This window comes from Canis lupus, chromosome 28 (genome assembly GCF_011100685.1).
Source record: "Canis lupus familiaris isolate Mischka breed German Shepherd chromosome 28, alternate assembly UU_Cfam_GSD_1.0, whole genome shotgun sequence".
NCBI classification, from domain to species: Eukaryota; Metazoa; Chordata; class Mammalia; order Carnivora; family Canidae; genus Canis; species Canis lupus.
In genome coordinates this window covers 495,489-518,262 of record NC_049249.1, presented here as the reverse complement: position 1 = coordinate 518,262, position 22,774 = coordinate 495,489, and the positions used below count along the sequence as shown (strand labels likewise).

The 22,774-nt window shown below is 35.5% G+C and overlaps 1 protein-coding gene across 9 annotated transcripts in view; it reads right to left on the bottom strand.

The window, feature by feature from the left end:
• MAPK8 (mitogen-activated protein kinase 8) overlaps nt 1–22,774 on the bottom strand; it is a 119,836-nt gene that overhangs the window by 34,339 nt on the left and 62,723 nt on the right. For 8 of the 9 annotated variants that reach the window (XR_005380344.1, XM_038578014.1, XM_038578015.1 and 5 more), the window contains 2 exons: nt 7,758–7,928; nt 3,235–3,364 (listed from right to left, as the gene is read on the bottom strand). The exons of the other annotated variant lie outside the window; for it this stretch is intronic. Coding sequence is in view for 7 of the 8 variants with exons in the window: in XM_038578014.1 (XP_038433942.1) it covers nt 3,235–3,364; nt 7,758–7,879 (252 nt within the window). In the remaining variant the exon portion in view is untranslated. The remainder of the gene's footprint in view (nt 1–3,234; nt 3,365–7,757; nt 7,929–22,774) is intronic. 9 annotated transcript variants of the gene reach the window in all.

The window sequence follows — 22,774 nt, the reverse complement described above, 5'->3', positions numbered from 1 at the left end:
ACAATACAGAGATTCTGAGGTGATGAAAATGTTCTAGAAAATGTTCTAGTCACATACACCAGTGAGTACATTAAAAGCCACTGAACTGTCACACACTGAATGAATAAACTGTAAAATATCTGAATCATATCTCAATAAAGCAGTTATAAAATAAAAGATTAAGACAGCTGTCTTATCTTTCAAAAAGGAAAATAAAGGAAATTATATCAATCATAGACTGGACAGCGAAACAAAAGTCAAGAACTGATTAAGTGGGTGGTATGTAGTAAGAACTCTGAAAGAAATAACACTTACTAGGAGCAGGTAAAAATTCACTGAGAAACTGTACTTCCTTCTGTGAATAAAACAACAACAAAGAATAGCAGCAGTAGATCAGAAATGTGACCAGATAAGTATATGAAGATTTCAAAAAGGCATTTTTGAAAATGTCTCAAGTCATAATATCCATGTGAATAAGATGAATTCAGGAGAGATGGGCAGAGATCATTTTTACAGTATACTCAAGGGTCACTAATGAACTAATCCAGCTATTATGAAGGTATCCTGAGCAAAACTGGGAAGTGAAGCCAGCAAGTGAAAAGTCAGAACAAAGGAAAAAGCAATCCCCAATAGTCTGGGAAAAGGAACCAGATTTCACATCTGAAATTCTGGGGAGAAATAGAAAGTACTATACTTTACCTCCAAAATCAAAAGATTAAAAAGAAAGTAAAAGATAGAAGGCACCTAGCTGGCTCAGTCAGTGTGTGACTCTTGATTTGGAGGTTGTAAATCTGAGCCCCAGGCTGGGTATAGAGATTACTTAAAAACAAAATCTTTTTAAAAAGTGAAAGACGGGAAAGATGTGATCTATTAGCAGGCCTGTGACAAAGAATAACTTGGTATAAGACAATGTGAATCAAATGGTTATCTGATTTCTAAACAGGATTATAATAATGCCCATAGTTAAGAGGAGATGACATGCTTCAGTTCCTCTTGGAGGAGTCAAATATGAAGTACTGTGTCCTAGGTGACACATCAAAGTACATTCAGAGATACGTGACCAAGTTAAAAAACAAACTCAAAAGCATTTATGAAAATAGTAGGAAGTGCACAACAATATGAATTTATCTAGTATCACTGAAGTGTATGGCTAAGAGAGTGAGTTTTATGTGTATTTTACCACAATAAAAAAGAAAAAAGTAGGAAAAAACAGAGATGTTTAGACCAATGAAGAGATGATCTGTGAAGAACATGAAACTGCTGAAAAGGCAAGACATAACAAAAACATCCATCCATTGGAGTGTAAATTTGCTTTATCATTCCTGGTTTCCCTATACCGTTGACCCTTGAACACCACAGGTTCAAATTGTGTGGGTTTATTTATATATGGATTTTTTTTTTATAAATACAGTACATGGTAAGAATTTTCCTTATGATTTTAGTAACATTTTGTTTTCTCTAGCTTACTGTACTGTAAGAATATAATACATGTAACTTACAGAATATGTATTAATCGACTATGTTATCAGTAAGGCTTCTGGTCAACAGGAGGCTATCAGTCATTAAATTTGAGGTTGTCAAAAGTTATATGCATATTTCAACTACACAGGCAGTGAACATCCCTAACTCTCACATAGTTTAAGGGTCAACTGTGTTTAGTTTTACATTCATTGTCTGAACAAATATGTTTTCAGCATCTACTCTAATATCAATACTCTTATAGGTGCCAAGGGTACTGCCTGCATGGATCTTGCCATCTCTACCAGAGGGTTAACTATGTTAAACAAGCTTCCCATGCCTTCCATTTAGTCGATGGAACCTTTTTTTTTTTGCAGTCACTCAGGTTCAGGAAGTAGGAGTCACTAGCTATGCCCCCACCACAAAACTAAGGCAATATCACCACTATCATCACCATGAAATGGGCTACAAGGAGGGATGAGCAGCTCCATCTGAGGGCAGAAGGCCACCAGCAAAACCCTGACAAGCAACATGGCTGGTCCCCATCTAGAACAAGAATGGTTGACACAACTTCCCTGTCACAGACTTTAATCTGTATCTCTTCTTAAATGCTGTTCTTTCTCTCTGGGAGGCCCTTTTCCTTCAACAATTCAATTTTTACCCCATTTTTAAGAATTATAGTCTACAGCCACCTTTTCCTAAAAGCCCTCCCATTTTATGAAAGCTCATGCAATCCTTTCTCTCCTGAAATCTGAGGACTTATTTTTTATACACCACAAGTTGACAATCAAACTTCTACTGCTTTGTCATATTTAATATTTCACTATGTATTTATCTTAAAAATAACATGTATGTTCCCCCAAATAAGGAGCCTCACAATTAACTTCCATGAATTTTTCCCCTCAGTGACTCATCTAGTAACTCTAGCACACACAGGCTTGCATAGTTAGCTCTCAAAATGTGGTAAACTGTGTTATCTGCAATTAGAAAGCTCTGAGCTTGTATTTTATAAGTTCCTTTGGACAAACACAAGACATCTCCAGTCAGATGCTTTCAGTTTAGTACTTCATAAAACCGTCCCCTTTTCAATTCACTTCTAGTTTTTTCCTCTCAGCTGAGAGAAATCATTCCATTAAAATAATCACAAAAATATGCTTAAAATAAGTTTTAAAAAGTTTATTTCTCCTCAAAATGAGTGAAAGTTATATGTTTAAGTTGTTATAATCATCAGGAAAAAGAATTAGGAATGTTTTCCTAATTTCATTTAAATATTTTTTGAAGTTTTTGCTAAACTGCTTTATAAAATCACTATCTTCAACCTAAATTGACCAGTTGAGTATAAGCATCACTTAAAAAAGTGGGAGTGGAGTAGGGAGAAATGATTTGAATTTTATATCAAATATTATTAAATAAAATTCCAGTGTTAAAGTAAACGAAAACAATTTCATCTCTGTGCTAAGGCTACAGTTTTCTAAAATGTCAGCCTGACAGAAAACAAAAAGCAGAAGATGAGATCAAGCCTAAATAAAGTTCTTCGAAAACACCTACCTCTTTTAAAACTCCTTTTGCAAATTAAATATCAGAAAATTTGTATACAATCTAAATTTCAGAAGCTGTTTTTCTTTTGATGTAACTCAATAAAGTTGAGAAAAAATTTACCCTATGCTATATATCCCAATAATGTTCCAATCTAGAATAATTTATAGCATCTCAATATTTTTAAAGTATTTGTTATATATTCCTGAACAAATCCTGATATAATCTATACCTAAGACATTTTCTAAAACATTCACTTACATTTTTGTGATTAACACATTTCATAAGAACTAGCTCTCTGTAAGCCCGTTTAGCATGAGTCTGATTCTGAAATGGCCGGCTTAGTTTCTTGATTGCAACATTTCTTTCAAGAATGGCATCATAAGCTGCACTGTAACAAGAAATTCAAAAACAAACAAAAATTTTAAATCTGCAAAACTGAATTTATGAAACATTCATGCAGATTCCTTAACTTTCTCCAAAGATAGAATCCAACTGTGTCAATTTCCAGTCTTTGATATTCAACATGTTTCTTGAACACCTATTATAGCATATTCTAACACTGTATAGAATATTCTAACATGTATAGCATTAACTGTTTCTTAAAATGCTATTATATTCAAAGGAACAATGGATTGTGAAGACAGAGACTGCTTGTTTGTTGGGTGTCCTCCAAATTCCACCTAGCATACAGTTAGCACTCAATGCACAAATGTTTAATGAGTATTCAGGTCTAATAGATAGCTTTAAGCCTATCCTAAAGAATCCTAAAGAATACATGTAGTCATAAATTCTACCCAAGATACTTTCTGAAGAATTCTACATAAGCAGATCATTTCCATCTTCCTTGGACACAACAAAATGAATACAGAGAGAGAAAAGAATACATATATAAGAATACATATATGCATATATAAAGGTATGCAAAAGATTATTTTACAATATAAAAGTATTTAAACTTTGTTTTGGGAGGAATTAAAAAATCAAGTTTACAAATATAAATGCTAGATTTCAGGACATTACAAGCTGCTTCATTGCTGTTAATGTTAATTATAGATGTTATAACATCTATAATTCTGTGACATATAACATCATCCTCATCCTCCTCTTCATCCAACATCATTACTCTTCATATTTTCTACCATATCCCACTGACAAAACACCATGTTTTGTAAATGAAAGATCAGAGAAAGTAAAGCACAAATAAAGTATCTTAAAATTGTAGAATATTATGACTGAAAGAGACTACAAATCATTGAAGTCACTAATTAACTGCCTAAATTAATTGCCTGATTGATTTGCCTAAAGTGAGTCAGAAAGTTAAAAACAAAGCTGTGACCAAAAGACTGACGTGAGGTTATCGCTTTTCATACTGGACTACCTAACATACTATAAGACTTCTGTTTATATATTTGGAAAGTTTGATACATTGTTGATTAAAACTATTCTCTAACTGAAAACTTGAGTTTGTTCTCTAGCTATCTCACTATTTCAAATGTAGTGAAGAAGTATGTATTAAGAAATTGGTACTCTGCCATAAAGGAACACATCTATGCATAATATATATGCCATAACTATTTCCTATATATGTGTGTGTGTGTACGTATATATGTATACACACACATACATAGAGATAGTAAAAAAGACATAAATATAACTCTGAGTTAGAAAATGTCATATTTACAGATATGTTCTCCTCAATTAAAAAAAAACTTTAGGAGTCATAAAAAATAGAAGTTTTGACTGTTTCAGATCAAGTATGTTTTATTTTTTTTTTTATAAATTTTTTTTTTTAATTTTTATTTATTTATGATAGTCACACACACAGAGAGAGAGAGATTGGCAGAGACATAGGCAGAGGGAGAAGCAGGCTCCATGCACCAGGAGCCCGACGTGGGATTCGATCCCGGGTCTCCAGGATCGCGCCCTGGGCCAAAGGCAGGCGCCAAACCGCTGCGCCACCCAGGGATCCCAAGTATGTTTTATTTTTAAGCATTAAATTCATTTTATCTGTTAAACCAAAGTAGTATTGCAAACTCTAAAGGTTCAACAGTATCTGAGAAGGCTGCACTTTGTATCCAAGGAAGTTAGATTTCTAATGTTGATACTTGAATGTGCACAAATTAGAGACCCCAATCCAGACCTCTATGAATCTTACTATCACTGGGGTCCAAATTAATGCATTTAAAAAACAATTAAGTTATTTAGTTGATTCTGATGGTAAGTAACACAGAGTAGGTTTTTTATTTATTTTTTTAATTATTTATTTTAGAGAAAGACAAAGAGAGTGTGCAAACATGCACGGGAAAGGGACAAAGGGAGAGAGAAACTTAAAGCCGACTCCACGCTGAGGGTGGAGCCTGATACAGGGGTCAATCTCACGACCTGGAGATCATGACCTGAGCTGAAACCAAGAGTCAGAGGTTTAACCAATTGTGCCACCCCAGGCACTCCCAGAAAAAAAAAAAAAAACATTTTTTTTAATTAATTTATTTTTTTAATTATTTGAGAGAGAGAGAGCATGAAAGAGTGTATGCGTGCACACACACACAGACGGGGGGGGGGGGGGGGGGGGCAGAGGGAGAGAGAGAAGCAGACTCCTCACTGAGCAGGGATCAATCCCAGGACTCTGAGAGCATGATCTAAGCTGAAGCAGACACTTAACCACTGGAGACACTCAGGCGCCCCACAAATAACATTTTTAAACACTATTAAGAAGTTTATAAGTACTATATTTCTTACAACAACCATGTAAATTAGGTGAGAAAACTGGCTTAGAAGTATTAACTTGCCATGAGTCACAAAGTTAATACATTATGAAACTAGAATCTGAACCATGAGCTGACTTTCAGAATCCTTCCTGTATTGACTGTACCACATTATTTTCTTTAAATTTAATTTGTGGTTGGTTAAATGTGCTTAGTTAAAATGACAACCAGCCAGCTAATACTTTATAAAATTACCCAAATTCTATAATTTCTGGTATTATAAGTTACTTCAAGAGAACAGAAAGAGACTAAATGCTACTGTTTCCATTACAGAAATCTGTTAGATTTTAGTATTTTACCATAATTGGTAATTTTTTTTAAAGTAGGCTACATACCCAGTGTGGAGTCCAACACAGGACTCAAAACTCAGGATCCTGAGCTCAAGACCTGAACTGAGATCAAGAGTTGGACGCTTAACTGACTGAGTCACTCAGGTACCCCAAATGCTGAATTTTTAAAAAATTAATATATTATCACAGGTAAAGTCTCCTCCCTATCTCTATTTTCAGAGGTAAGCATTATTCTGAGTTTGCTGTTTATTAATGGTTTTTATACTTTCCTACATATGTATGCATGCATAAGCATATGGTCTTATTTTGCATATTTTAATCTCTATATAAATGGTATAATAATGTATATATATTTTGTATCTTCCTTTTAAACTCAATACTGTATTTCTAAGATTGTTCTTGTTGAAACATCGCTCCAGTTCATTCTAAATGTTGTATAGTGGGATCCCTGGGTGGCGCAGCGGTTTGGTGCCTGCCTTTGGCCCAGGGCGCGATCCTGGAGACCCGGGATCGAATCCCACGTCGGGCTCCCGGTGCATGGAGCCTGCTTCTCCCTCTGCCTATGTCTCTGCGCCTCTCTCTCTCTGTGTGTGACTATCAAAAATTTAATAAATAAATAAATAAATAAATAAATAAATAAATAAATGTTGTATAGTACTTCACTACATAAATATATCACATTGTTTTATTCTCATGGACAGACTTGCTGGTATTACCAATTTTTACTACTATAAATGGTATTGCAAAGAATACTCCTATGTTTGTCTCTATGTACATGTGCAAGAGTTATTCTAAACCTGAGAGACCTGCAGGGTCATAAATACTTATGATTTTTTAGAAAGAATTCTGAAATAAATTTGGTTCAAGAAGAGGTAATAAAGATATAATTATGTTTGAGTGAGGCTTAGAATTCCTCAAAACACTAGCTTATTATGCTTATTCAGTGATCTAAAAATCATTAGCAGAACTGTCCAAAAAGTGTTCTACCCTTATATTTTATAAAGAATTATGTTGGGGCACTTGGGTGGCTCAGTCAGTCGAGCATCCAACTCTTGGCTTCAGCTCGGGTCATGATCTTAGGGTGCATTAAGCTCCACACTCAGCAGGGAGTCTGCTTGAGATTCTCTCCCTCTGCCCCTTCCCCTGCACGTGTGCTCTCTCTTTCTCAAATAAATAAGTCTAAAAAAAAAATTATGTTGCTCTATATATAAAGCCTGGGCGTTTTGTAGAAATTAGCCAGTAAATCAATTTCAAAGACACATATGAATTCTGAAACACATACATGAGGTATGAGCTCACTTCATCCCCCAGTACAAAATAAGATTTCTGAAATTCCAGAGTTTCATTATAATGTGAAAGTTATGATTAAGAGAAGCTTCTTATTAAACAACTAGCTATGGGAATAGATGTATACATGGAATTAACAAGCATGCCACTTATCCTTTCCTGATATAGATATCTGTCTTTACATGGCTTATGACCAAGTATTTAATCATAATTTATACTTAAAGATGGCAGTGCTGATTTATAAAGTTGTGTTTAATGAATAATAAAGACCATCAACCCCAGAACAAAACAATTTACTATGTTATAGCTTTAATTTAAACTTTATTAAGTTTTATCTTAATTTTTTTGAGGCAAGTTAAATATTTACTCAGATAAATATAAGAGGAGAAAAGATGGCAGTTAATGATTCTTTGCCTAATTTTTGGAAGTAAAAACTTACCATACTATTCCTTGAGCTCCTGAGCCTATAGGTTTTAAATTCTGATATCGTTTCAAGACTGTAAATGTGGAATCTCCAATCTCTACACTATAAAAATTGCTGTCACGCTTGCTTCTGCTCATGATGGCAAACAATTAATTTAATGGCTTCATCCAAATATTCACCAAGAAGCTGCAAAATGGAACAAAATGTGATGTTAACAAAATGAATTTAAGCTTAAAATTCAAGTCCTTACTCTGTTCACTAATAGTAACACAGATTGCTATACCATGTTAAAGGAGCTGCTTCATTAAAACACAATTAGAAAGAAAAGAATACTGGAGGTTGGTTAGCATCTGCTATACTTAAGGAGATGATTGAGAGTTAAAAACAGAACAAAATTTTTACAAAGGCTAAGTTTCTCCGTTACAAGTCACTAGTGTCTTAACTTACTGGAAAATTATAAAGCAAACAAAAAAAAGCAAATAATTATAACTAAACATGCCTTTAAGGTCACTTCCATAGTTTAAAATTTAAAACCAGTCCTTTTTATGTATTTATTATAAAATACTGAAACCTTAATTTTTGTGAGAAATTGATAAACTTTTATTCAAAACTAATTCACAATCTCATTTAGCATGGCATGGAAGAAATCAACTGGCAAGCTAGTAAGCCTAGTTAGCATGTGTCACCCCTACCTAACAAACACAGAGCAGATCTCTGTTATGCTGTCACCGTAACAGAGCTCCTGACCCCCACCAGCAACATCCAGGTATAATGTAGATGTTGAGGTTGAAAGGATGAGAAGCAAGGTAGAAAATATAAGATAAAGTAAGATATAAAATAAAGTTAAAAATAAGAAAATATATAGAAAAAAGCATTTAGTATATTAGGATGTGAAATAAAACAATACTGTTCTGAATTGTGTGGGGCCTCAAAAGCACAATCTAAGTTCTGGCCACAGCTCTTTACCACATGCTGATTACAAGCCAAGGAAGTCTTTTTCCACCTATTGGAGTTGTATTTATCGACAAACTTATTACCCATTCTTACTAGACAAAAGTGGTCTATTCCAAAATGCAAACAAGACAGCTCCAAACCACTCCCCACATCCCACAATGAACCAAGAAACCAGTGAGGTCTAAGAATTACTGTCCATGTGCATGCATGTATAGGTTTTAAGACAATGCTAACAGAAACAAAAACAAAATTCTGATAACCCTTAGAATGCAAAGAAATCAATTTAACAAATACTAAGTGCCTAACCTGTTTCAGGCACTATGTTGGGCCCTAGGGCCAGATTATGTAGAAGTTCATGAACTGGATTCTAACAGTTGAATTCTTAGAGTAGGATGGAAGGCACTGGAAAGTGGAAAGCAAGAAGTCCCTGACCAGTTCCCTGGATGCTACTTGGAGAGACTACATTACAAGAGGAGGGGGAATAAGAATTAGAACACTAGTAAGCTACTGTACTAATCCAGATAAGAGACAAAATAAAAAATAATGAATTCTTAGATACGATCGTATTAAAAATAAATAGAAACTAAACAAAAAAGTCCAAATACTATAATCTTTATAAAACTAGATCAGTAAATTGAAAGCAACTGAGAAGTCAGATAATTTGGATACAGTAAAGCAGGACCAGAGAAACATTTCCAAAATCAGTAACTAAACCAGTTGTGTATTACTCCAAAAAGAAGTGTCTGAAATGACAAATGTCATTAATTCCACCTAAGCAGACAGACCAGAGGCTTAAAGAAAAAAGTCTGGTAACGATTTAAACACTTAAGATATGCTAGTAGACAAATACAAGTACTGGTTACCCAGACCAATTTCCTAACGTAACCTGAATTCCCTCTTGTCTACCAGAGGAGGAAAAAAAGGAGAAAGAGAAGTGAAAGGAGGAAGAGAAGTGGTGTTGGGTGCCAGGTCCCTCATCAAATATTCTACAGACTTATCCTGGAAACAGGGTCTGTCTAGGGCCCGGAGACTGTAATAATGGTCTCTGGTAATGTGCACATATGGTCAGAGGGGTAGCACAGAGCCTCCAAATAGTAAGGAAAGGCTTCTCTCTGTTCCCAGAACAGAATGGCCCGGGATCAGGAGTGCCCAAGGTACACACACAGAAGTCTCCATTAAGTTGTGGCAGCAGCTGAGTGATGATAGCTAATACAACTCCCCAGGAACAGAGCAGGTATGGCAGGTAAAGTACCAGAGTTAAGTAGGTAGGCCCAGACAGTGATACCCTCCACAAAAGCCACAGCTGCCACTCCCACAAACAGGAAATAGAAAACTCTACTCACTCTCAGCTGACAATATTGACATACCTGAATCAAACTCTATGCTGGGTACAATAAACACAACAGTTATCAGCATCTATCTGCCCCTTAAGAAAGCTTGTAGTTAAGACAGATAAAGAGACCTTATGTTGCTTAGTATCTGCCTGTGTATCAATATGGCTGTCATAAGAGCAGTGAAGAGATAGGGCAGGATGCTAAAAGAGACAAGACTATGCTAGTCTGGGCTCAGGAAAAAATTCCCTTGATGTTGTGATGTTTGAGCAAGATCTGAACACTGCATATGAGTTAATCAGGCATGAAGAGAAGGGAGCTTTCTAGGCAGAACAAATATTACATGCAAAGTAAATTCACCAACTTTAACTGTCCAATTTGATCAGTTTGATGAAAGTACACAATCCTATAACCAGGACCCAAACCATGGTGTAGATTATTCCATTACCACAAAATGTTTGTGTATGGGTCAAACCCTGCCCTCTACTTCCCACCCACCCCTAGCAACCAATGAAGTGCTTAGCTGTATCTTTCCTAGATCTTCATATAAATGAAATCACAGCATTATGTAATTTGTATGTCTGGCTTCTTTCATTTGCCCTAATGCTGCTTTTTTTTTTTTTATTTTTAAGATTTTAAGTTTTAAAATAATATTCTACAATGTGGGGCTCAGACTCACAACCCCAAGATCAGGAGTTATCTGTTCCACAGAATGAGCCAGCCAGGTGCCACTGCCTTAATGCATTTAAGATTCATCTGTGCTGCATCCCCTTTTTACTACCAAATGGTATTCTATCGTGTGGATGTACCATTTGGACATTTGGATTGTTGTTAGTCTGGAAGTGTATTATAAATGACACTAGTATAAATATTCACACACCCCCCCCCCATACATCTTTGGTAAATACTTAGGAGGGGGATGCTGAGTCCTATGCTTACTTTTGTAAGAAACAGCCAAACTGTTTTCCAAAGTGGCCATACCTTTTTTATTCCTGGCAGCGAAGTAAGAGAGTACTACTTGCTCCACATTCTTGTGACTGCCATTTAATTTTATGTATACTAGTGGTTTACATCTGCGTTTCCTAATAATTAATGATGCTGAGCATTTTTTCATGGACTTATATGCTACATTTTTTGATGAAGTAGCTAATTAACACTTGTGCCCATTTAAAAATATGATTTTTAAGTACTTATTTATATATTCTGTATTTGTACAAATATATTTGTACAATACAAATATATTGTATTTGTCTACTAGCATATCTTAACATTCTTTATCAGCTGTTAAGCAAGTATTTTTTTCAAGTCTGTGGCTTGCTTTTCCATTTCCATTTTCTTAAGTGTCTTTTTTTTTTTAAATGTTTTACTTTGAAATAATTTTAGAATCACACAGAAGTTACAAAAATAATACGGAGATCCTGGCTATCCTTTACCCAGCTTCACTCAAATGAGAGCATCTGACATAACCACAGCACAATTATCAAAATGAGAAAGTTGACATTGGTACATACACTACTGTTAACAAACAAGGAAACTGACATTGGTACAATACGATTAAACAAACTATAGACATTATTCAGATATTACCAGTTTTAAATGTACTTTGTGTATAGTTCTCTGTGAATTTATCACATACATCTATTAGTGTAAACTCTAGCACAATCAGAAGTGTTTCATCTCACCAAAGAAAATCCTTCATGCTATCCGTTTATATAATCACACTCTCTTGCCAACCTTACCCCTGACAGCTATGTTTCCACCACTATAAATTTTTTTCATGTAAGTAAAATGTTATGTAAGTGATATCACATAATGCGTAATCTTTTATAGTTTCCAATATACAAGCCTTGCAAAATTTTGTTCAACTTTTTCTTAGGTATTAATATTCTGGGTGCTGTTAAAACGTTATTTTTAAATTTTCAGTTGTTCATTGCTAAAATATAGAAATACAATTAAATTTTTTATATAATAGTTTTGTACTAAGCTCATTTATTAGTCTTAGGAGCCTTTTTTGTGGATTCTTTGAGATTTTCCACGTATACAATCAGTTTCATTTCTTCGTTTCCAATTTGAATGCCTCTGAATTCCTTTTCTTGCCCCTATTCACTACAAGTTCCATACAATCCTGAATAGAAGTGGTAAGAGTAAATATCATTCCCTTGGTCCCTGATCTAAGGGGAAGCCATTCAGAGAAGAAATAGCCAGACACAGATAGAAAATGAAGAGAACACACTGAAGAAGCCAAAGGGTTTTTAAAAAACTGGTGAGTGAATGCTTCAGAAATATCAAAGAAACCACTCAAGTAGTAATGGGGGGTAGAAGCTAGATTGGAATGAGCTGAGGTGTAAGTAGGATATGATTTTAGAAATAGGTTAAGTAGATGTCAGTACTTCTTAAGAGAAATTTAGCAAAGAAGGGAGGAAATTGATAGAGAAAAATGGTAAAGGCAGGATAGATTATATATAACATATAACATGGTATAGTATATATAACACAAAAACAACATGAACATTTTTTAAAGATATTATTTATTTATTCATGAGAGACACACACACAGAGGCAGAGACACAGGCAGAGGGAGAAACAGGCTCCCTGCAGGGAAGTCCAATGCGGAACTTGATCCCAGGACGCCAGGATCATGCGGCCCTGAGCTGAAAGCAGACACTCAACTGCTGAGCCACCCAGGCATCCCATGAACCTATTGACCTACTAACAGAAAGGATACAATATAAAGAAGAAGGGGGAGAACAGGGGAATGAAAAAGAAAAATGAAGTTTCAGATGGCACCATATTTTTTTTTATTGATGTTCAATTTGCCAACATACAGAATAACACCCAGTGCTCATCCCATCAAGTGCCCCCGTCAGAGTCTGTCACCCAGTCATCCCCATCCCCCGCCCACCTCCCTTTCCACCACCCCTAGCTCGTTTCCCAGAGTTAGGAGTCTCTCATGTTCTGTCTCCCTTTCTGGTATTTCCCACTCATTTTTTTCTCCTTTCCCCTTTACTCCCTTTCACTATTTTTTATATTCCCCAAATGAATGAGACCATAAAATGTTTGTCCTTCTCCGATTCACTTATTTCACTCAGCATAATACCCTCCAGTTCTATCCACATCGAAGCAAATGGTGGGTATTTGTTGTTTCTGATGGCTGAGTAATATTCCATTGTATACATAGACCACATCTTCTTTATCCATTCATCTTTCGTTGGACACCGAGGCTCCTTCCACAGTTTGGCTACTGTGGACATTGCTGCTATATACATCGGGGTGCAGCTGTCCCGGTGTTTCACTGCATCTGTATCTTTGGGGTAAATCCCCAGCAGTGCCATTGCTGGGTCATAGGGCAGGTCTATTTTTAATTCTTTGAGGAACCTCCACACAGTTTTCCAGAGTGGCTGCACCAGGTCACATTCCCACCAACAGTGCAGGAGGGTTCCCCTTTCTCCACATCCTCTCCAACATTTGTTGTTTCCTGCCTTGTTAATTTTCCCCATTCTCACTGGTCTGAGGTGGTATCTCATTGTGGTTTTGATTTGTATTTCACTGATGGCAAGTGATGAGGAGCATTTTCTCACGTGCTTGTTGGCCATGTCTATGTCTTCCTCTGTGAGATTTCTCTTCATGGCTTTTGCCCATTTCATGATTGGATTGTTTCTTTGCTGTTGAGTTTCATAAGTTCTTTATAGATCTTGGATACTGGCCCTTTATTTGATATGTCATTTGCTAATATCTTCTCTCATTCTGTAGGTTGTCTTTTAGTTTGGTTGACTGTTTCTTTTGCTGTGCAAAAGCTTCTTATCTTGATGAAGTCCCAAAAGTTCATTTTTGCTTTTGTTTCTCTTGCCTTCATGGATGTATCTTGCAAGAAGTTGCTGTAGCCAAGTTAAAAAAGGGTGTTGCCTGTGTTCTCCTCTAGGATTTTGATGGAATCTTGTCTCACATTAAGATCTTTCATCCATTTTGAGTTTATATTTGTGTGATGTAAGAGAGTGGCCTAGTTTCATTCTTCTGCATGTGGATGTCCAATTTTCCCAGCACCATTTATTGAAGAGACTGTTTTTTCTTCCAGTGGATAGTCTTTCCTGCTTTGTCGAATATTAGTTGATCATAAAGTTGAGGGTCCACTTCTGGATTCTCTATTCTGTTCCATTGATCTGTGTGTCTGTTTTTGTGCCAGTACCACACTGTCTTGATGACCACAGCTTTGTAGTACAACCTGAAATCTGGCATTGTGATGCCCCCAGATATGGTTTTCTTTTTAAATATTCCCCTGGCTATTCGGGGTTTTTTCTGATTCCACACAAATCTTAAAATAATTTGTTCCAACTCTCTGAAGAAAGTCCATGGTATTTTGATAGGGATTGCATTAAACATGTAAATTGCCCTGGGTAACATTGACATTTTCACAATATTAATTCTGCCAATCCATGAGCATGGAATATTTTTCCATCTCTTTGTGTCTTCCTCAATTTCTTTCAGAAGCGTTCTGCAGTTTTTAGGGTATAGATCCTTTACCTCTTTGGTGAGGTTTATTCCTAGGTATCTTATGCTTTTGGGTGCAATTGTAAATGGGATTGACGCCTTAATTTCTCTTTCTTCAGTCTCACTGTTATTGTATAGAAATGCCACTGACTTCTGGGCATTGATTTTGTATCCTGCCATGCTGCCAAATTGCTGTATGAGTTCTAGCAATCTTGGGGTGGAGTCTTTTGGGTTTTCTATGTAGAGTATCATGTCATCTGCGAAGAGGGAGAGTTTTGACTTCTTCTTTGCCAATGTGAATGCCTTTTATTTCTTTTTGTTGGCTGATTGCTGAGGCTAGGACTTTTAGTACTATGCTGAATAGCAGTAGATGGCACCGTATTTCTGAAAAGATTGAAAGGAATGGGATCCAGAACATATGTGTGGCCATACAGATGGAGACACTGGTGTAGCTCTGCCAATCAGAAAATATCATCAAGACTGAGATGGAAGGGTCAATTTCCAAGACAAGGGCATGAAGGATATTGGTGACATTACGGAGGATGCATTTGTTCTCCTGTTCTCTCCATGATGATGCTGGAACAGCGAGAGTGTAAGGAGAATACGGTACTGGTTCTCTGATGACTCATGCCCCTACTTAGGAAGGCCTCTGCTTGGATTAAAAACAAAGGAACTATAGTTGTAGAATTTAGATATGACTGGCTATGGGGTTCAGAGGAGTTAAGAGAAAAGATAGGCATTATTATTATGCCATTCAATAGATGAGTAAACTCAGGCTCAAAAAGGCTAACATGCAATGAAATGTTGTAGAAATGTTGAGGTTCAGCTCTAGCCTTCAAATTTCACCTCTTATTGTTCTTCTAGCAAGAACACTAAACTCAATGTCAACATGGCTCTCATGCACCTGAAATTTACTCATTTCCCTTTCCTTCTTGTGAAATATTTTCACCAATTTTTTCCTAGCTCAACTGTATCTATCAAAGTATGATGTTCATGAAGCCTTTTCTACTCAAACCATCTTGAACCTAATTTCTCATCTAAATTGCTTTGTAAAAATAGGCAGATTTTACTTCCAGACTGTGATTTTTTTTTTTAAGATTTTGATTTTACTTATTTGAGAGAGAGAGAGAGAGAGAACATGCAAGGAGAGGGAGAGGGAGAGAATCTCAAGCAGCCTCAGCGCTGAGTGCAGAGTCTGTTACAGGGGTTTGACTCAGAGCTCAATCTTATAACCCTGAGATCGTGACCTGAGCTGAAACCAAGAGTCAGACACTTAACTGACTGAGCCACCCAGGTGCCTCCAGACTGTGATCTTTTTGAAGGTAAGGACTATGTTTCCTACATCTTCAGGTTCCTAGCACATCCACTCTCTGTATGTTATATTTAATACTAACTGCTTAAAGAAGTTAACAAAAAAAAAAAAAAAAAAAAAAGAAAGAAGTTAACCAAGAATATGAATCTTTTTAAAGTTACAAATTACTTAATAAATTGTTCTATTTATCTTCATCAGTGTTTTTCTTTGTTAGCAGGGAAAGATAAGATTGAATTAGGTTTTTATGACTCAAGGTTTACTTCTATGATGTCTACACAAGGAACAAGACTACTGCCATCAGGTTGGCCCACCTATAAAATGGCTGGTCTGGCAAACTTGAATGTGGAGACAAACAAGTTAAACTAAATAGTTATATTAAAAGTATTTATGAAAAAAAGAAGGATTTCAATGCAGCCACACAAAAAGGCCTCACAGACAATAGAAAATAACTCAGCAGGTTGCATCACAAATCTTTTTAATGGCTAAGCTTAGAATTTAACCAACTAACTTCAGAACTTACCCTAAAGAAAAATGAAACTCAGTAAGTTCCTATAATCCTCACAATAAACTAAAATTAGTATTAAGACTTAAGTAGCTTATATTAAAACAGAATGAAGTAAAACTAACAGAGAAGAAACAGAACTCTCCACCTATCCACCATTTTTAAAGCTGAATGAGGTGAACATACATACACCTGTATACTTTTTTCTTAGAGAAGACTTTACTTCAGCTTAGTGACTCTCCAATTTAAATGTGCATACGAATTAATGTTCAGGAGTGAGCGTGTGTGTGTGTGTGTGTACATAAAAGATTTTATATTGTCTTTTATGAGCTAGAGAACTTTTAAGAGTGATTCTTTGCCTTTATACACTGACTTCAGATTCTAACTGCAGTAAACACCAAGAGTCCATTCTAAATAATCCATAAAACTTGCACAATCAAAATCACCCCTAAAAATTAGTTAAATCATCATATACAACATTAAGTATAATAACTATTAGGGCTACAAAATGTGAGATGTTCACCCTATGGGAATCATAGGAACTTACTAAAATAGAACAGCAGATTCCTGTCTCCAAGAGACAAACCAATTCCTGTCACTTCTTTCCATTTTATCCATCTGTAAGACATGCATAGCTGAGAAATTAAAAGTTAAACTCCTCTAAGACGAAATGTCACTACCATGGGCATTAAAATAATGAAGCTTCTAGGAAGAGGTTAGAATCTTATAAGAATTAATTCACCTGATCCAGACTTTATGAAAGTAAGAGAAGCTAAATGAACCTAGATGAGGGCTGAAATAATGCCCCTCTAAATCTGAGACTCTTCCTTATTCTTCCTTTCCTTTACTACTCACTTATAAAGAGAAGGTTAGGATCTACTCCCACAGATCCTCTGTAAAAAAAGTAGAGGGCAAATCCTTTAAGTATTAGTATAATTAGTATGTTTCTTTAGTTATCCATTGAGTTCAGAAAGTAAGTATTCCAGCCAAAAAATAACCTTGATGCCTGGGCCACTACCGACTCTTTCTACTATTTACCAATCATACCTAGTATGCCCTCTTTTCTAGGAGAATCTAGTCCTCCACCACAAAGAGAGTGGAGAAAGTAGGCCCAGTTTGTACTTCAGCAATTGGTTTTTGTAACACCTATTTATAAAATAGATTTATCACTTAATTGAGCTTACTAGAATAGGTTAATTACATTACAATCACAAAATAATGCTAACATCCCAGTGTACCTTCACAATTTCTGTATTTGAGGGGGATGCCTTTGACTAAAATAGCAGCAGCCACATGAAATCACTAAGCTTCAGAATTAGTTTCTAAGACCTCAGATATTCAGGTTATTTATTAAAGACCTCATGACTTTATAGCAGTGTCCTCAGCAATAAAGTAGTATGGTTTTGATTGCTTTCTAAACAGTAACACCTCAATATGTGTACCCTTTTACCATTCATATTTTTGTTAGTTGGTATCCAAGAATCATACTCAAAATGGCAAAAATCTAAAAATATTAGAAAGCTGTTTCTGGGTTGCTCAACTATATTTAGATTGTTAATGTTAGTGGCTAAAATGCAACAATAATTTTCTCAGTGACATTCAACTCAATAAAAACAAGTAACCTAATTTGTAAGAATACACTATTTCTCAAGGTACTCATTAAGATATTTTCATTTTAAAGCTAAGAAAAATGTACACTTGTAAGTTCCTATAACATTTTTTTTAGTTCTTAGGCAAGAAAGAATACCTACAGCTTGAAGAGCATCTTTGCACACTGTGGTACCTTGGGTTAACTCTTCTATGAAAAAGCTGATCATACGAAAGAACTCATTACTTGAGAAAGACTCAAAATGCCTGACATTTTCTAATCATAACTTTTGCCAACTCTTCTAGTAATAAGGTTCTCAGGCTCATAAGAAAGAAAATGTTGGAATCCCTGGGTGGCTCAGTGGTTTAGTGCCTGCCTTTGGCCCAGGGCGTGATCCTGGAGTCCCGGGATTGAATCCCGCATCGGGCTCCCTGCATGGAGCCTGCTTCTCCCTCAGCCTGTGTCTCTGCCTCTCTCTATCATGAATAAATAAATAAAATCTTTAAAAAAAAAAAAAAAGAAAAGAAAATGTTGGTCACATTCAACCACCAACAGAGACACTTCCTAAAACTACAAATTAGGAATAGCAAATGAAAAGTGTCCAAGATGCATTTTGCAGGGAATTTTATTCATATTAGTTAATTCCACATATAATTACCACCAGTTTATCTTGCCAGCAGTGTAATTATGATCAGAATTTTGAAAAAGTCCTAGGTAGGTATTAGCAGAAAGTGATTCCATTACAAATAGCTTTCTGTAATTAAATATGCCTGCTCCCAGGAGAAAAAAATAACCACTGAATTTCAGAGTAAATTACACCATGTTTCAAAATCTGAAAGCTCAGCGAGATGAGGGAGAAAAACAGCATTTCCATCTGATTGTGATAACCAGATATAACAAATCTAAGCTGAAGATTTGCAAGATTAATAAAGTGGTTTAAATGTCCAGTTACAAACCTATAATTAATCACTCAAAAAAAGCCTTCAATTTTAAGTTCGAACTTACCAAAAATCTCTTTTTTCACTACCAACACATTAACAGCAACAAAGGCTAGAGACTAAAAACAGATTTTTTTCCTATATAAATTTATAACAGATACTAAGTATTTCTCCTCTAATCCTCTTCCCCTCACATTTCCCCCAAAGATTTATGAATTGCTGGAGTTAATTCAATAGCCTACATATGGAAAAAGCTCATGAAATCACTTAGGAGGCAATTTAAACATAATATGGGTGTCCCACACGCTAGATGGGAGAAGTAATAAAATGGCTTTTCCCTGGTTTGGATTTTTTGATTCACAAAAGGGCTAACTCACTTATACATATTTATTTGTTCCTAAAGGGGACTCCAACAATTTAAAACTATACAATGATGAAGTACTTTGAAGGAAAAAAGATCCTTAAATAATAGTATCAAATGATTTGATAAAACAAACGGCACAGAGGAAGAAGGCCTAGAAAAACAAAGTTTGCTAAACCCATTCAATACCAGAACAAATGATGCTAAGAAGACTCAAAGGCCCCAGCAGTACTGCAATCCTGAGTAATAATAATTAATGATATCCCTGAGGCATTAAGAAATTAAATGACCAGTGTACTCCATTTCAGAAAGCCAGAACCTGGCTAACAAATTTTTATAAAGAAGCTGCTAATCAAAGTTACTTTTTTATTTTATTTATTTTTTTAAAGATTTTATTTATTTATTCATGAGAGACACCCAGAGAGAGAGAAGTAGAGACACAAGCAGAGGGAGAAGCAGGCTCCATGCAGGGATCCTGGGACTCCAGGATCACACCCTGGACCAAAGGCAGGCGCTAAACTGCTGAGTCACCCAGCGATCCCCAAAGTTACTTTTTTAAATGTTAGTGTATCAGGGTGACAAAAATCACATATGATACACATCATAAACTGGCAATAAGCATATTGCAAAAAGTCACCCTTACTCCTCAAATCCTTACAATCACCCTTAACTCTCCACTATCTCTCCAACCCTTTGAAGAGACACTTACGAGTTCCCAAATCCAGGGCCTGCTCAGTCAGCTCCTCTTGAACCACTTTGCAAATTGCTTAAACCCTGCAAGCAACTTTCCTCTACTTCTACTTAAATGCATACTATACCTAAAAAGTAAAAAGATCTTACTTCTCTCTCTATATATTTCCCTTCCTTGGTAAATTCATGGCTTCAATTATGATCTCCCAGTTTTGTTTCCAGCCCAGACCTCTTTCCTATATATTCAACTATCTCTTGGTCATGTGAATATGTTCCACAGGTATTCAAACTCTAAACAGTTAGTTAAAAATCAAACTTTTCTTTTTTCTAAAACTTATTCTTTTTCTGTATCTATTCCCTTTGTCAGCAGTACCATTCTTCTAGCTGGAAATCTCCAAAGAAACTAATGGTTCATTTTCCTTTAGTGTCACCTTCACCTTAGGATCAGTCTCTTAGAGTTAACTCTCATTTATTCTTTGCACAAAAGGACTCCCAAACTTTTAACAACTCTACTTTCCCATTAGTCCTCTCATGCTTTTACTTTTTGCCTTCCTCATCTTACATTCAACAGTATATTAGTTAGACACTAAGCCAACATCTCTGCTCTTTCCTTGATACCACCAACCTGAAATACCACGGTGTGAACCAAACTGGCTGTCTCCTCCTAAGCCTGTACAGAAGCTACTGACCAAAACACAATGGTGCATACTGCTTTTCAATTCAATGGTACTGCTTTTCAATTCAAGGCGCAGAGTCTAAGCCAGACAGAAAATCCTAGTCAGCTATCTTCTCTAATTTCTACAATACAGTTGGCCAAGGAACAACACAGGTTTGAACTGTGTAGGTCCATTCGTACATGAATTTTTTTTCAATAAATACAGTAACTGGACTTATAAAAACTCTGTTAAGGGCAAACAGCATTGTTTTGGTTCACAGTTGTATTCATAGAATTGCACAGCAAATACCCAAATATTTATGTATGAATTAACCTAATCAGTTGCCAAATCATGTTGATTTTACTATATCCTGATAAAATGTTTTATTTCCATAGATACTATTCTATTCAATCTCATTTCTTCTTCTCTAAGCTACTTCAATGAAGTTTTAACTAACCTCTTTGCCTAAGTTCACCCTATTCAAATCCATCTTATATCCTATAACAAATAGGTATTAAAAAGAGATGTTAATTCTCTCCTCTACTTAAAAACTACTTCTAGAACAAAGTCCATCCAAGGAAGTACTTTTATTTCTTGAACATGTCAAACTTTTCTGACTTTATGTCTCTGTTCTTTTCTGTGAAATGTCCTTTCTCCATCATTTCCAAGTGTTCAACTATAAGGGATCATATAAGGCCAGAAAATGGTACCTTTTTCTGAATTTTATTTATACTGTTCTTGACAACTTAGTACTTTTTATACTGTACTAAAAGTTACCTATATATCTAACTGTAAAATTTTATGTCAACCAAAAAATGTCATGTTTGTTATGCAAAGATAAAACACATAATGCAGTTTAACATAAATGATGTGACTAAGTTATTAATGTTCCCAAACATGGTGATAATCATGGTTACTTATAAATAATAAAATTGCATTTGCCTACAACATAGACTTTTCATAGTTAGAATGTTTTTATTATTACCAAGGGTTGCTGCTTTGTCCTAGTTAATGACATTCCTTTAAACAGTTGAAACTTAACTTTGTATTTGTAAAATGTCTTAACTGTAAAGGTGCACAAATAACCAAGGTATCTCAATCAATATTAAATTTTCCTTTGTGGGCTTTGTATCTCAGATGGTTCTCGGTTTAACACCTTCTAATCATTCAGTTAAATATTCAAGTCTGGAAAACAAAGTGAAATAACATTTGTGATGATGCAGCAGAGAGGACTCAAGAAAGCAGGATTTTTTTTTTTTTTTGAAGCCAGTAATAAAGCTTTCCAAATATCCTAATTGCTTCAGAATAGTTTGCTGCCAATACTTCGGGCAAAACAATTTACTTTTGAATCCTATATGGCAGTGTTTTTAAACCAACCCATGGCTGGATCATGAAATCAATTTAGTGGGTTAGAACTTTTTTTTAATGAAACAGAAGAGAATAAAGAATATCAGAGAGAGCAGTTCACATGTTAATAGGTATTTGTGAAACTTTTACTATCCCCCCCCCCCCCCCCGCAACACACACACAGTGTATACTTCAGAAGAGTATTTTTGTGATGTTTTTATGGAACAGATATTTGTTGTGGACCATAATCAAAAAAGTCAAAATGGGGTGCCTGGGTAGTTCAGTCAGCTTAAACATCTGACTCTTGGTTTTGGCTCAGGTCATGATTTCAGGTTGTAAGATAAAGCCCCACCTCTGGCTCTGTACTCAGAGCAGAGTCTGCTTGAGATTCTTTCCCTCTGCCACTCTCCCAACCCCTGCTGCCATGCACGGTCTCTAATAAATAAATATTAGGAACATAAAATATATATTAAAAATATTCATTTCTTTAAAAAACTTCATTTCCAACTAATAGTAAGTTATAGTAGGTTAACTATATAGTTAGGGTTTTCTTATTATATAGAAGATTCATTCATAGCCACTTCAAATTACAGAAAACAGATTAGATAAATTGCATTCTCTAAGAATTCTCATTTCTTGTGGACTTTACTTGCCAAAAACAGTCTACAAGAGTTATGAAGCAGAACATGCTAACTATTAAATGACTACCTATTGTGACTTCTCCTTGAATCAGGAAGTGACTAAACAATGAAATATGTAATTAAGCTTTAGGTTAAGTTGATTGGGCAAGATACAATTGGTATCCAATTGCCATACCCACCATTATAACTCACTGAACATGGTCATTTCTTGACAACTTAGACTTCTT